We start from the raw sequence: 15,788 nt of genomic DNA, 5'->3' as shown, positions 1-15,788 counted from the left end.
AAGATATATCTGTGCAACTCTACCAACACTTCAAGCCAGCTGTGAGTCAGCACCAATCCAGAAGCCATGTAACTGTGACAATGTATACTTGATTCACAGTAAATATACTCTGCATTTGCTAGACAAAGGAAAGGAAAACTTATTGTTTTTTTTTTTTTTTTAATAGAGAATATACCCCGATTTTTCTCTTCAGGGAAAACATTGTCATACAGGAGAAAAACAAAAACAAAAACACGACTGATTATTTTTTGTTAGTCACATTATAAAAGCAGCTCCTAACAGTGACTCTCTTGCTTTTTTCATTAAAGGAAGACAAATATAAGTATGAACAGTGCCATGCTGGGACTCAGCAGCACCGTTCTGGAAAACACACAAGACCTATTTTAATCTCCGTTATTCTAGTGTCATTTAGTTCATTTAATCAAATAGTAGAAGTCTGGATACATATCATGATGCATAGCTATTATATTTGGCAAAACACTACTACAGCCTGTTCTGAATGTTTTAAGCAGTTAAGCACACAAAGGGTATATGAAAGAGCATATACTGAAGTGGGTACATAAATTAGATTTTAAAAAAATGTCGCTCTACAGATTTTGGAATGCTTGTTACATTTCTTATTTCTCTATTAAAGGCTTTCTGTGCCAGCTTTGTACTCATTTTTAGATTAAAGTACTCCAGTGATTGGATCCTCTCCATGAAAAGATAAATACACATAATGTTCACATATGAAGATATATATATATATATGTATATATAAAAATATATTTTGGTAAGATAATTTTTTGCTTAGTAATCTGCCACCAAATACTAATCAATTAGAATGTAGTTTTCTGAAATGTTTCTGGTGATAAGTTGCTTTCTTATGCAAAGTCCACAATGTAGTCCAATGCAAGTTTCTCTACATTGATGTAAAGCTACAGAAATTGTTGCTAATCATTTTGTTTCAGATATTTTAGAAGTACAATATGTTTTAAATATTTTTGAAATGTATATAATTTGTATACCACAATTATAAGTTGTTTTTTTTTTCCCTGATGAATATAGAAGAATAAAGTTAATGTATAACCGTAACGAGCTCCTATGTTGTACACAAACACTGTAGGCTCCAGCACTCATCTTTCCAGGCACATTCGTGGAAGTATGATAGCCATGGATCTGGTTTATGTTTAGCAAAACACACTAAGATATCTAGCCTTTTCTGCGATGTGTATGATTTGTATTTCATATTTCATAAAGAACAGGAAAATGTTCTGTTGCTGAGCAGAGGCTCATGATACATTACATTTCAAATGTGATGAAAAAGGGTGATCAAAAGATAAGGTTTATTGTAATATACCAGTGTTATTTATGAATACTAAACCTCTCATCTACGATTGTTTTTGTTGTTTTGTTGTTGTTGTTTTTCCCAAGTATCTAATCTGGAAGATAAGGGATGGGCTGATGCTTGAAAGCTAGTAGAGATACTAGCTTGCCGAGCTAGCTAGTAGAGATACTAGCTCGCCACTTATCGAGGCGACCGGCTCCGGGGCAGACGCGTGCTGCAGCGGAGCGCGGGATCGGGACAGGCAGGGCTATTTTTCGGGCATCGAGCCTACGTGAGGGAGCCGCCAGGCACCGGCAGCCCTCGTGAGGGAGGCTGACGAGGCGTAGGCGGAGCCAGCAGCGTCAGCGACAGCTCCTCCCCCCGGCCTCCCCCCGGCCGTTCAAAGGCAGCCCTTAGGGAGCGCGAGCGACCAGGAGCGCGGCTAACAGGGCCGGCAAACAGGGAGTGACGCGGCAGTTAGCGAGGCAGTGAGCGCGGGCAGGGCGGGCAGGAAGGGCGGAGCGCTCACACCCGCCCATAGGGACAACTCCTCCAACGGCACTCTCCCGTCAGCTGGGCTGCGATGGTCTCCACCAGGCACGGTGCTTTCTCTAGGAAGTCAGTACACACCCAGACCGACTGCCCGCCCAAACATGCGGCAGTTCAGGTCTCCGGATGCGGGGAGTGTCTGAGCCTCTTGCTGCCATCGGCGGGGGGCAGAGAGACTGCTTGCGTGAGGTGCGAGCAGGTGGACGACCTGGTCCGCATGGTGGCGGAGCTCGAGGAGGAGGTGCAGAGGTTGAGGGATATCAGGGAGTGCGAGCGGGAGATAGACTGGTGGAGCGACTCCCTGCAGGACCGGAGGGAGAGGGACCAGGGTGAGACGCTCCAAAGGGGGGTGGACCCCCTGCCCTGTCGCCATCGGGCAGAGGGAGGGGACCTGCGAGTTGAGGAGGAATGGAGACAGGTCCCTGCTCGACCTCGCAGGAGATGCCCTCCCCTTCCGGTGCCACCTTCCCAGGTGCCCTTGAACAATAGGTTTGAGGCCCTGGAGCTGGAGAGACCGGTGGGTGAGGATGAGGTAGGAAGCCTACCCAGGAGGATGCCTGAGGTGAGGAAGTTGACTCCACGCCTCAGGACTGCCTCCACCAAGAAAGAAAGAAGGGTGATTGTTGTGGGCGACTCCCTCCTCAGGGGAACGGAGGGCCCTATTTGTCGGCCTGACCCCACACATAGGGAAGTCTGCTGCCTCCCTGGGGCCAGGGTCAGAGACATTACCAGGAAGCTTCCAAACCTGGTTTGCCCCTCTGACTATTACCCGCTTTTGATAGTCCAGGCTGGCAGCGACGATGTTGAAAAGAGAAGCCTCAAGGCTATCAAACAGGACTATAGGGGGCTGGGACGATTGGTGGAGGGAGCGGGAGTGCAGGTGGTGTTTTCGTCCATCCCTACGGGGGAAGGGAGAGGCACGGAGAGGACATGGAAAGCTCGCGTGGTTAATAGGTGGCTCAGAGGCTGGTGCCAGCACAGAAATTTTGGGTTTTTTCACCATGGGGAGCTTTACTCGGCACCCGGCCTGATGGCCCCAGACGGGTCCCTATCTCCAAGGGGAAAACGGATCCTAGGCCAGGAGCTGGCGGGGCTCATAGAGAGCGCTTTAAACTAGGTAAGAAGGGGGACGGGGCTCAAACAAGGCTTGTTGGAGCTGTGCCGGGGGAAACAATGGCTAGGCCGGGGAAGAAGGCGATGGCCCAGCTGAAGCGCATCTACACTAATGCACGCAGCATGGGTAACAAACAGGAGGAGCTGGAAGCCATCGTGCAGCAGGCAGGCTACGACTTGGTTGCCATCACGGAGACGTGGTGGGACCGCTCCCACGACTGGAGTGCTGCAAAGCCTGGCTATCGGCTCTTCAGGAGGGACAGGCAGCACAGAGGGGGTGGTGGCGTGGCTCTCTACATTAGAGAATCTTTTGATGTTGATGTTGTGGAACTCCAGGCTGGGAATGATAAGGTTGAATCCCTGTGGATTAGGATCCGCGGGAAGGCCGGCAAGGCTAGCTTCCTGGTCGGGGTCTGTTATAGACCACCGAACCAGGATGAGGAGACGGATGAGGAGTTTTATAGGCAACTGACAGAAGTTGCAAAATCGTCGGCGCTTGTCCTCGTGGGGGACTTCAACTTCCCGGACATATCCTGGAAACACAACACGGCACAGAGAAAGCAGTCTAGGAGGTTTCTGGAGAGCGTGGGAGATAGCTTCCTGACGCAGCTGGTCAGTGAACCTACCAGGGGTGGTGCCCCGCTAGACCTTCTCTTCACAAACAGAGAAGGACTGGTGGGAGATGTGGTGGTCGGAAACTGTCTTGGGCAGAGTGACCACGAAATGGTAGAGTTCTCTATTCTTGGCGAGGCCAGGAAGGGGACCAGTAAAACTGCTGCATTGGACTTCCGGAGGGCTGACTTTGAGCTGCTCAGAACGCTGGTTGGCCGAGTCCCTTGGGAGGCGGTTCTGAAGGGCAGAGGAGTCCAGGAAGGCTGGGCGCTCCTCAGGAAGGAAATCGTGATGGCACAGGAGCGGTCCATCCCCACGTGTCCAAAGACGAGCCGGCGTGGAAGAAGACCGGCCTGGCTCAACAGAGAGTTGCGGCTTGTGCTTAGCAGAAGAAAGAGGGTTTATAATCTTTGGAGAAAAGGGCGGGCCACTGAGGAGGACTACAAGGATGTAGCGAGGCTGTGCAGGGAGAAAATTAGAAAGGCCAAAGCTCATCTGGAGCTCAACCTGGCTACTGCCGTTAAAGACAACAAAAAATCCTTTTACAAATATATCAACGCGAAACGGAGGACTAAGGAGAATCTCCATCCTTTACTGGATGCGAGGGGAAACCTAGTTACTAAGGATGAGGAAAAGGCTGAGGTGCTTAATGCCGCCTTTGCCTCAGTCTTTAGCGGCAATACCGGTTGTTCTCTGGATACCCAGTGCCCTGAGCTGGTGGAAGGGGATGGGGAGCAGGATGTGGCCTTCGCTATCCATGAGGAAATGGTTGGCGACCTGCTACGGAGCTTGGATGTGCGCAAGTCGATGGGGCCGGATGGGATGCACCCGAGGGTACTGAAAGAACTGGCGGAGGAGCTGGCCGAGGCACTTTCCATCATTTATCGGCAGTCCTGGCTATCGGGGGAGGTCCCAGTTGACTGGCGGCTAGCCAATGTGACGCCCATCTATAAGAAGGGCCGCAGGGCAGACCCGGGGAGCTATAGGCCTGTCAGTTTGACCTCAGTGCCAGGAAAGCTCATGGAGCAGATTATCTTGAGGGTCATCACGCGGCACTTGCAGGGCAAGCAGGCGATCAGGCCCAGTCAGCATGGGTTTATGAAAGGCAGGTCCTGCTTGACGAACCTGATCTCCTTCTACGACCAAGTGACGCGCTTGGTGGATGAGGGAAAGGCTGTGGATGTGGTTTACCTTGACCTCAGTAAGGCTTTTGACACCGTTCCCCACAACATTCTCCTCAAGAAACTGGCTGCTCGGGGCTTGGACTGGCGTACGCTTCGCTGGGTTAGAAACTGGCTGGATGGCCGGGCCCAGAGAGTTGTGGTGAATGGAGTCAAATCTGGTTGGAGGCCAGTCACTAGTGGTGTCCGCCAGGGCTCGGTACTGGGGCCGGTCCTCTTTAATATCTTTATCGATGATCTGGATGAGGGCGTCCAGTGCACCCTCAGTAAGTTTGCAGATGACACCAAGCTAAGTGCGTGTGTCGATCTGCTCGAGGGCAGGAAGGCTCTGCAGGAGGATCTGGATAGGCTGGAGCGATGGGCTGAGGTCAACTGTATGAAGTTCAACAAGGCCAAGTGCCGGGTCCTGCACCTGGGGCGCAACAACCCCAAGCAGAGCTACAGGCTGGGAGATGAGTGGCTGGAAAGCTGCCTGGCCGAGAGGGACCTGGGAGTATTGGTTGATAGTCGGCTGAATATGAGCCAGCAGTGTGCCCAGGTGGCCAAGAAGGCCAACGGCATCCTGGCCTGCATAAGAAGCAGTGTGGCCAGCAGGTCTAGGGAAGTGATTGTGCCCCTGTACTCGGCTCTGGTGAGGCCGCACCTCGAGTACTGTGTTCAGTTTTGGGCCCCTCGCTACAGGAAGGACATGGACGTGCTCGAGCGAGTCCAGAGAAGGGCGACCAAGCTGGTGAGGGGTCTGGAGAACAAGCCTTACGAGGAGCGGCTGAGGGAGCTGGGCTTGTTCAGCCTGGAGAAGAGGAGGCTCAGGGGCGACCTTATCGCTCTCTACAGTTACCTTAAAGGAGGCTGTAGAGAGGTGGGGGTTGGTCTGTTCTCCTACGTGCCTGGTGACAGGACGAGGGGGAATGGGCGAAAGTTGCGACAGGGGAGTTTTAGGTTGGATGTTAGGAAGTACTTCTTTACCGAAAGGGTTATTAAGCATTGGAACGGGCTGCCCAGGGAGGTGGTGGAGTCACCATCCCTGGAGGTCTTTAAAAGACGTTTAGATGTAGAGCTTAGCGATATGGTTTAGTGGAGTACTTAGTGTTAGGTCGGAGGTTGGACTCGATGATCTTGAGGTCTCTTCCAACCTAGAAATCTGTGATACTGTGATACTGTGAATTCATTAGAGAGCAGAAGTGGGGGACAGCCCTGCTCTTGTGAGAGAGCCTGAGGAACCCCTAACAGTGCCGAAGGGCAGCAAAAGTACGATTGATACCAAGATCATGTAAAATCCTTTTTTCTCTCTTTCTCTTCCCCCATTTCTTTTTTATGTATTTACTTATTTATTTATTTTGAGGGGATGCATGAATGAGAACCCTTTATTGTAAATACCGTGCATCTGAAAAGGTGAGCCTTCAGGCAGACGTACTGGCAAGCTTTGGCTCAGCCCCAGAACTACATCATCATTGGCATAAGCACGACTGGTTGGGCAGAGGGCTGTGACTGGAGTGCTGCGAGGGACGGTTCTAGGCTCATCAGGAGGGATAGGCAGGGCAGGTGAGGCAGGGGGCTGGCGCAATGACACGGTTGAGAGCCTCTGAGTGAGGATTAAGGGACAAACCAATAATGCGGATGTTGTTGTGGGAGTTGGAGACGGCCTCCCATCCCGAGTGACTACACGGATGGGTGGTTCAACAAGGAATTAGGCAATGTCTCCAGCTCAGCTGCCCTTGTCCCTAAGTGGGTGGGTGACTTTGGGTTGCCAGATGTTAGCAGGGAATGACAAGAAGCAGACACAAACAGGTCCAGGAAATTCCTAAAGCACCTCGATGATAACTTCTTGATCCAGGTACTAAGGGAGCTGACTCGGAAAGGTGCCCTTCTAGATTGCTGCTTGTAAACCGAGAATGTCTCCTGCGTGAAGTGGCGAATGGCAGCCATCTTGGCTACGGTGGCCACAAAGACGTCGAGCTGAAAATCTTTGGTGATAGGAAGAAAACTGCCAGTAAAACTTCCACCAGTGGCTGTGCCACTGCCGCAGACTCACCACCGGGTGCCGCCTCAGCACAGGTTGGTGGAGCCAGAGTGCTCTGGGGGGGTGGTGGTGGGATTTGTGTCCCCTCATCTTTGGGGAGCACCACGTTGTCCTCTGAGGGGAGTGGCGGCTGCCCCCTGCTCCTGGTCAGGTTCCAGGGAGCAGGGAGCAGCTGCCCCGGGAGCGGAGGATTCAGGAGAAGCGGTGGTGGGGGACCGGGGTGGGTGGGGGCCTGCAGCAGGCAGGAGCCTGTGGGGTGCAGGGGCTCCCTGTGCGGCATGGCCCCCAGGCCTCAGCTCCAGCGGCTGTGGGGCACCAGTGTCCCCATCACCATGGGCTGACCCCAGACACAGATGGGGGGACACGGAGGAGCAGCGGGTAGGGGCAGCACCGCAGGTGGGAGCAGCACCACACGAACTGTGAGCCCGGCACCCCAGACCAGGCATTGGCCTTAGGCAGCGGGTGGAGGATGGTGGGGATGTGAGCGGGCTGGTATGGGATCAGCATCGCTCCAGGGATGGGGGCAGCAAGCAGGCCCTGGAGACAGGGGTGGGGGTAGTTTGGGGTACTTTCAGGTTAGTAGGGTTTCCTTGGTTTTCCACCTCCTCTCTTTTGCAGGGGTGCCAATGCTGCTCCCGTCTGTGGTGGAAGCGGGCCCTGTGGTACCGCCACTGGTACCATGGAGCTGTGATGGGGAGCCAATGGGCCGGCTGTCTGTAGGGGTCCCCAGGAGGTGCCTGTCTGGGGTGTTCGCGGTGGGTTGGGGGATGCTGGGGCTGGGGCTGCTGGTACTGGAGTTGCCAATACCAGCATGGGCTGGGGAAGCTGGGGCTGGGCGTGCTGGCACCAAGTTGGGGATGCTGCTACCAGTCCTGGACAGAGATGCCGGTAGTGGTGCTGGGACCTTGTGGAGATACCAATAGTGGAGCTGGGGGCAATCAGGGTGCTGGAGGTGGTACTGGAAGCGGGACAGTGATGTTGGTACTCGGGTGGTGATGCTCTTACTGGGGCCATGTTGCTGGTACTAGGACAGATTTGGTGGGGCATCTCCACTGGTACTGGGATGCTGATGCTTGTACTGGGACAGCAGTGCACGTAGTGGGACAGCTGTGCTTGGAACTGGGACGGTGATTGTGCACCTCAAAGACTGGTCAGCCCCTAGGAAGTAATGGCTGCATTCAGAGGCGGGGAAGAAGAAAAAACAGGTTCAACAAAAAGAGCAAAGATCAGCCACGCTTCTCACGGCATCTGCCTTTGCAAAGGCAAGTGCCCTTCAAAGCCCACAGACATCGTGTCAGCTCCTTCAACTGGCTGCCAGCCTGCGACTTGCCACCCGCAGAGCATGAATGCCATCACCTTGGCAATTCAGGAAATCATTAGGTAACATTCCCTAGTCTCAAAGACAGATTCTGTAGCCGGATAAATCACCATTGGAAATCGGGTAAAACAAGAGTTTTACTTGAAAGCCTATGAGCAAGAAGTGTAAGCTGAAATGCAGAATTTCTTCAGAACTTTGCTGTGACACTGTGCCAAGCCGTGAGGTCACAACACCTCTCCGTGATGCTGCGAGGGCCATGAGGTCCCAACGCTGCTCCGTGACACCGTGAGGGCTGCAAGGTCACAATAGCTCTCGGTGATGCAGTGCTGGGCTGTGAGGTCCTGACACCCCATTGTGACGCTGGGTCAGGCCACAGGCACTGCTCCGCACCGGTCCTGACAGCAGCACTAGCTGCAGCTGCAGCGGCGGTGGTGGAAGCATGGTGCGAGTGTGGGGAGCCACGGCCCCTGCCTGCGTCCTCTTCCTCCTCCTGGTGGCCCTGTGTGCCCGGGGTGCCCAGGCTGCGCCATGGCGACCACCGGGAGCAGGTGGGTGGGCAGGGCCGGGGCCAACACCAAACCCTGGGCGGCATGGTGCTGCGCGGCACGCATATGGATGGAGGGGACGGGGACGGGATAGCAGCAGGGCCGGGCGGGCACCGCGGGCAGGGGGCAGGCAGGAGGCAGAAGCCCCGCAGGGTGGCACGGTGGGGCCGTGGCTGCTGCGGGGTTGTTTCCTGCCGGGGGGGCCGTGAGTGGCGCTGGGGCCGAGAAGCCTGGGTCTGAGCCCCTGTGGGGCTGAGGCCGCTGGCCCCTCTTGGGAAACTTCCACCTGCATCTTTGTCCCGTGACATTGCCTCAGCCCCCTCAGTCACTGCAGGGTGCTGGGGAAGAGGGAGAGCACAGCATGCCATGGCAACTTCTCTCATCTCTGCTTGATTTTAGATGATGATGGTGTTGCTTCTCCATATCCAGCTTCTCAGCTGGATCATGGTTTGGAGCCTCAGGAGGATCCCCGAGGTACGTTGCGAGTGTGCTTCCTTGAAGGAAGATGGCTAATGGGCTGTAATAGTTTATTCAGGGTCTTCCAAGTGCGTTTGTGCCTTGAGGGGGCTTGCACAAATGAGCCCTGAATATTTCTTCACTTGGAGAGATGCCACCCCTGCCCCTCTCCACAGAGAGGGAAGAACCCAGGCTTTTCTTCCTATTTGGGCCATGTCATTACCTGAGCCCCAGCCAGTGCCTCCCGGTCACTGAGGAAGAGGCAGGCCCCAAGAGGCAATGGAAGCTCCCCTTACCTGTGTCTGATCCCACTTGTGCCCACAGGCAGTACTGGTCAAGTGCCTCCATGGAATCCTGCTCCTGAGCCTGCCAGTATGGGTCCCACAGGTGGTAAGTTGTCCGTGTTCATTTCCTTGCTGTTTGTTAACGGTCTGTTGAGCTAGCTCAGCAAGGGTTCAGCTGCTCACTGGCCAGGGGGCTTCTCCATGACAAACATGGATGATCATTTTTCCCGGGGTCTGCACGCTCCCCCTGCAGTGGGGTCTTCCTTTGTGTCCAGCAGAGATCTTCCCGTAAGAAACACCTGAGGGGCCACACCTTTGGCGGCATGCTCCCTGCGGGGTGTTGCGCACAGCCTGGAGAGAGGATTTGGGAAGAGGCCAAGAGGGAGCCTCCAGCTCAGCAGGCCCCTTTGCGGCTTTGGAAATCCTGGCTCGTGTCTGGGTCCCACATCCTTGCCTGAGCCCCCTCCAGTCGCTGCAGGTCACTAAGGAAGAGGTAGATCACACCATGCAAGGGGAATGTTTCTCTTCTGTGCTTGATTGCAGCAGTTCTCGTAGGCTCTGGCTACTCGACACCTCAGCCTGATGTGGACCACGAGCCTCAGGTTAATCTGCCAGGTAAGTCAGCGGAAGGAAGGAGCATCTAGGTGCTGCAGAGCCAGCAGGCACCTTGCGCTTGAGTTGAGACCTGGGGTGGGCACGGGGAGGGCCCTTCTCCGGGCGGCTCCACGCATGCTTAGTTTGTACCAGCACGGTGCCACTGCAGGCACCCAGCAACTGTTTGCAAGATGCTCTTGAGTGGCAGGGAGAGACGAGTGCCATGGAGCAGTCCCCTCTTTGAACTGCATTCTCTGTCACTCTGGTCAGAAGGAGTATGTTGACGTAGTTCACAGGAGGGACTCCACTTGTGTTTACAGATGGGACCGAAGGCAAAGGTGATCCAGGTTCCCAGATGGGTTCCAGGACTGAAGCTCTGGGAGATGGCCTGGGTAAGTTGTGGCTTTTGACTTCCTTTGAGAGCTGCCAGTTCAAAGCCCAAACGTCAGCCAGGCATCTCTGCAGGTGGGAGGGTATAGACCGGCACGTGTGTGTGCCCTGTCAAGGCACGAGCCCTGGTATGCTCTCCTACTGAGCTATTGATGTAGATGGCGCTGGGACAGAAACTTCTCACGGGTCTTTGGTTGCAGAAGTGTCCCCAGGGAGGGCTTTGCCAGATCCTCGGCTGCTTCCGGCGCTGGAGCCCAGCTGGTATCCCAGGGGTGGGTAGTCATTTCACTGACTTCACAAACTAAGCCCTGGTTCTCCAAATTGCACTGGTGCCAAAGTTAACTTCCTACTTTCTCTTCAGGTCCTCTAAGAGCAAAGGACAATGCTGAAATAAGAAAATCTTCCCCAACATCCTCTGACATCGTAGAGGATATCATAAAGGGGTTAGAGGAGGCAGCACCTGGTGGGTATATTTCTCTCTGTCCGCCATAAGACTTGGGAAGGTGAGGTTCTAAATCCATGTGTGGACACACCGTAACCTGCACAGCAGGAAGGGATGGATCAGAGCGGAGACACTCAATTTCACACCTAGCAGGCACTGGTGAGCCTCAGAGAAGGCCGAGAGCCTCTGCTGCCGCTTGTGGGTCACGCCGTGTCCCAGGGGCAGCTGCTAGCCCAGCATTACCATTACTGGTCCGAGCTGTTCCGTGCAAACATTGGTATCCAGCCAGCAGCAAAGGGCTTCTGCTGAACTTGTGTTCAGCTCCCGCACAGCGCTGCTTGCAGCTGGGCGAGTTCAAGGCAGGAGGCACATCCCAAGCAGTGCTTGCTGTCCCCTGAGCAGGGAGACACATGTCACCAGAGGGAAGAGCACCCTTGGGCAGAGGAGGGAAAGCGCAGGCAGATTTGGGGCAGCGGCTGGGATCGAAGCAGCCCAGCCCAGCCCTCTCGTTCTCCTTGATGTCTGAGGATTCTCGGTGACAGCCTGCAGGCAGGGGCGAGTTCAAGCTGCACACCCAGCTTGATGCCCGACCCCTAACTTGTAGGAGCTGAAAGGAAAGGCACTTACCTCAGTCTCAGCTGATTTAGCTGTCCACTTCTAGTTGGGTTTCAAATGACTTGGCCAAACGTCTTGGGATGGAGTCAGCATAATGGGATGGACATGCTTCTCAGAAGGGCTGTTCCTGCCTCTGAACTGGATGCAGCTTTTTTATGTCCTCTTTGAAGGCACGAATTGAGCGTCATCTTGCAGTGTACCAAAAATGCACTATGTGCGATGTGAACAAGAAGATCTCCTGCAATCTCCTGGTCTCGCAGCAGGCCAGATTTTGCTGTCTGTGCTGGTAGACTGCCAGGAGTCGAACACTTAGATTTTTCTTTGTGAATGACATGTTGTTTGGAGTAGTGAGTACCTCCCCCAGAAGCCCAGGCCGTAGCTTCTAAACTTTAGGGATGTCTTTTGAGAAGCACTACCTTCCAAAGATACCGTCCTCGAAAGGAGGAGCAGTTCCTTATAGTCACACTGTCCTGCTTTCTTTCTAAAGGGCTGGTTAGAGAGACTGTGCCGAAGGAGGTGCTTTGGCAACGAAGCGGTCGCAGGCTGCCGCTCCCTGGCAAAAGAACAGAGGCAATGAAGTCAACTGCCACACGAGGTAAAGGCTGTTTCTTGGTCATCCGCTGTCACCAGCCAGAACCAGCATGCGTGTGCAGGTTCTTGCCCTGGTACCCGCTCTTGCAGCTCATGTCAGCAGCCAAACCCAAGAGTGTCAGTAGGCAGCAAGTGTTGCAGAGGAAGGCAGGAGTGGCTCCCTGAGGATGGCTGTCTTCCCCGGGCTGTGACAGCATGTGACAGCAGTGCAGCGGAGAGACGCTCACAAAGCTCTGTGGCTGTGGTTAGAGAGGGGTCACCCCCCAGCGCACCAAGTTCCCAGGGATTTTGGAACTTTGCTCTTGGGGGAACGAGGCCGTCAGAAGCCCATTGAGCAGACGATGGGAAACGGGACCCCTCCTGTGAGCTGAGGCCCAGAGTGATGCCCTGACCCAGTGAAAACGGGGCACTGCCATAGAGCTACTGATGTAGGTGTCGATGTGACAGAAACTTCTCACGGGTCTTTGGTTGCAGAAGTGTCCCCAGGGAGGGCTTTGCCAGATCCTCGGCTGCTTCCGGCGCTGGAGCCCAGCTGGTATCCCAGGGGTGGGTAGTCATTTCACTGACTTCACAAACTAAGCCCTGGTTCTCCAAATTGCACTGGTGCCAAAGTTAACTTCCTACTTTCTCTTCAGGTCCTCTAAGAGCAAAGGACAATGCTGAAATAAGAAAATCTTCCCCAACATCCTCTGACATCGTAGAGGATATCATAAAGGAGTTAAAGGAGGCAGCACCTGGTGGGTATATTTCTCTCTGTCCACCATAAATCTTGGGAAGCTGACGTTCTAAATCCATGTGTGGACGCACCGTAACCTGCACAGCAGGAAGGGATGGATCAGAGCGGAGACACTCAATTTCACACCTAGCAGGCACTGGTGAGCCTCAGAGAAGGCCGAGAGCCTCTGCTGCCGCTTGTGGGTCACGCCGTGTCCCAGGGGCAGCTGCTAGCCCAGCACTACCATAACTGGTCCAAGCTGTTCCGTGAAAACTTTGGTATCCAGCCAGCAGAAACTGGCATGTGCTTGCAACTGTGCCCAGAATATGGTTCAAGGAGGAGCAGTTCCTTATAGTCACACTGTCCTGCTTTCTTTCTAAAGGGCTGGTTAGAGAGACTGTGCCGAAGGAGGTGCTTTGGCAACGAAGCGGTCGCAGGCTGCCGCTCCCTGGCAAAAGAACAGAGGCAATGAAGTCAACTGCCACACGAGGTAAAGGCTGTTTCTTGGTCATCCACTGTCACCAGCCAGAACCAGCATGCGTGTGCAGGTTCTTGCCCTGGTACCCGCTCTTGCAGCTCATGTCAGCAGCCAAACCCAAGAGTGTCAGTAGGCAGCAAGTGTTGCAGAGGAAGTCAGGAGTGGCTCCCTGAGGATGGCTGTCTTCCCCGGGCTGTGACAGCAGTGCAGCGGAGGGACGCTCACAAAGCTCTGTGGCTGTGGTTAGAGAGGGGTCACCTCCCAGCGCACCCAGTTCCCAGGGATTTTGGAACTTTGCTCTTGGGGGAACAAGGCCGTCAGAAGCCCACTGAGCAGACAATGGGAAACGGGACCCCTCCTGTGAGCTGAGGCCCAGAGTGATGCCCTGACTCAGTACAGATGGGGCACTGCCTCACTGGCACTCCTGGGCTCCCGAATTTTGTTCAGTTTTGTCCCTAAGGCTCCGAGTGTGCCTCGAGCAGCGAAGGTGGGCAAGCGCCTAAGAACTTTGAGAACTCCAAAGAGCTGGGGGAGCAAACCTGAGACACTGGGCTCTCAGCATTATGGCAGGGAAAACAAAGGATGGAGGGAAAACAAAGCTGAGAGGCAAAAGGGAGGCTCCAGAGTGCCTTGAGTTGCAGTGCCTTTGGCAGATTCCCCAGCTTCTGCTGAACCTCAGGAAGCATTGCGGCCTGAGGATTTTCACTTGCTCAAAGATGCTAACCAAATGAAACAGAACACTTCCTGGCAATGTCAGACCTCCTGTGAGATTACCAGTAGTGCGCAGGACACGGCAATGTCCACAATTGTTCTTGCAGGCGTGGATGGGGAGAACAATGCAAACACTGCAAAGCCCCAGAATTTCCGAAGGTACTGCATAGAAGGCGCTGTGGCAGTCTTGGTTCCCTTCCTCCTGCTTGTGACAGTTGCGTGCTGCGTGCTTATCTGGTGTTGGCGGCAGAAAAACCGGTGAGTTGTTGTTCCCCCGCTCCCTCTCCTCCTCTCCCCCTCCCAAATTCTTTACCGTATCTTTGTTAACATTATTATATGGCTGCTGCCAGCCAGGAAGCAGTTGTCGTTAGCGTATTGTGAAGTGAGCAGTTAGTTTTTGACCAGACTCTTCTGAAATTTCTGCTGTCCAGTGTTTTAGGTGGCCTCTAATTCCTGGGCATTCTGTTCTGGAGCCCATTTTTCTGTTGCTGGTCTTAGCGAAGCTTGGCCCTTCCGCAGCAAGAGCAGAGCCAGGGACAGCCGTAGGCAAAGCAAGGCCAGGAAGAGAAATGCAGGAGCTGAGAGAGAGTGCCATCAGAGAGAGAAGCGCAGCAGTGCCAGTTCCCCCCCAGCACAAGGCACCCTGTTCTGGGACGCCCTGAATTGCAGGTGTCTGCCTCAGCCAAGGTGTGCCAGCTCCTGGGAGCATGGGGATGAGCCCTGCCAGCTGCGGGCATTGCCTTGGAGAGGGGCAGTCAGTGTGTCACAGCCGCACCTGAGCGCTGCCAGCGTGCGTGTCTTCAGCACACACAGAGCTTGTGTGTTTAATTACACATCCCAAAGAGCGGATGGGCAGCACCTCACCGAACAGGGAGCTGAGGCCGTCACCTTGTTGGTCCAGGGCCAGGGCCGGGCAGGGAGCTGAGTACTGGTCCTTGCAAGGCGCTCTGAAAAAGGGCAGTCGGTGGCTGTGGTGACTGGGCCATGCAGAGCCCGGCTGTGGACCCCTGTCTCTGCGGGCGCCAGGTCTTCTTGCTGGGACAGCACGTGCAGAGCAGGCAGGTCAGGATGGCTGGCGAGGCACTGGGGAGGAGACAAGCTGGGGCAGGATGTGGAGGGGAGCAGAGTCCCAGCGGAGGGCACAGGGCACCCTGTTTTCTGCACAGAGCATGTGTGCCCACCGCTCACGCACAGCCGGATGCCTGCACCCCGCTGCCTCGCACCCGCCTGGCACCGCAGCCGCAGCACGGCCTCAGCAAATTCCTGTCTCCGCAGGCGCCTCGCCGCAGCCCAGGCAGCCCAGACTGACACCCGCAGCCGCTCCGTGAGCCCCTACAGGCAGCCTGACCACCGTCGTACGCCTGAGAGCCAGGCCTGACACCAGCGGCCACCATCAGTGCCTGGAAGACCGACCCGCCTGCCACCAGCCCGGCCTCCACGGCCCGCACGCACGGCAGCAGACCAATGGAAGGCACGCGACCGGCCCAGTATCCCCCAGTCCTCGTGGACACAGACATCACCTCCACGGCCCCCTCCACCCTCTTCCAAGGGCTGGGGCAGGCCCCCCCGGGATGCAGCCTTGGCCACACTTCCAATAAATATTGAATAATACAGCACAGCAGTCCGGGTCTTATGTACAGCAACACCCAGGAACCCACAGCAGGACTTTGTGACTGATCGAAAAGTAACCCTGAGGGTCCTCGGTGCTGGGGGTCAGCCAGACTGTGCCCACCATGCAGGGAACGCAGGGGAAGGGAGCTGGGGAGCAGCACAGCAGGAGCAGACAGAAGGGCTGTGAGCGCGGCAGCGACCCTGCACAGCGCTCACCCGAGAACCCCCTGCTCAAACTGGCAGTGCCGCAGCCACAC

General features: G+C 54.9%; 1 protein-coding gene across 1 annotated transcript; it reads left to right on the top strand.

The window, feature by feature from the left end:
* Positions 1 to 12,708: 12,708 nt before the first annotated feature.
* Positions 12,709 to 15,531, top strand: LOC308194078 (uncharacterized protein). The gene is made up of 4 exons (XM_080589479.1): positions 12,709 to 12,891; positions 13,114 to 13,221; positions 14,028 to 14,178; positions 15,196 to 15,531. The coding sequence occupies exons 1-4, from the start codon at positions 12,810 to 12,812 to the stop codon at positions 15,296 to 15,298; spliced, it is 444 nt and encodes a 147-aa protein (XP_080445605.1). The 5' UTR covers positions 12,709 to 12,809; the 3' UTR covers positions 15,299 to 15,531.
* Positions 15,532 to 15,788: the final 257 nt, after the last annotated feature.

Source organism: Anser brachyrhynchus (genome assembly GCF_964034855.1).
Source record: "Anser brachyrhynchus genome assembly, chromosome: 4".
In the NCBI taxonomy this organism is placed as follows: domain Eukaryota; kingdom Metazoa; phylum Chordata; class Aves; order Anseriformes; family Anatidae; genus Anser; species Anser brachyrhynchus.
The sequence above is the reverse complement of the archived record's forward strand: the minus strand, read 5'-3'. Positions and strand labels throughout refer to the sequence as shown.

Bases quoted from the DNA above. Each gene is read 5' to 3' on its own strand.
- LOC308194078 (XM_080589479.1), top strand. From the start codon at position 12,810: ATGTGTGGACGCACCGTAACCTGCACAGCAGGAAGGGATGGATCAGAG. The intron at 13,222-14,027 runs GTAAAGGCTGTT...TTGTTCTTGCAG, and splicing joins GAAGTCAACTGCCACACGAG to GCGTGGATGGGGAGAACAAT. The intron at 14,179-15,195 runs GTGAGTTGTTGT...CTGTCTCCGCAG, and splicing joins TGTTGGCGGCAGAAAAACCG to GCGCCTCGCCGCAGCCCAGG.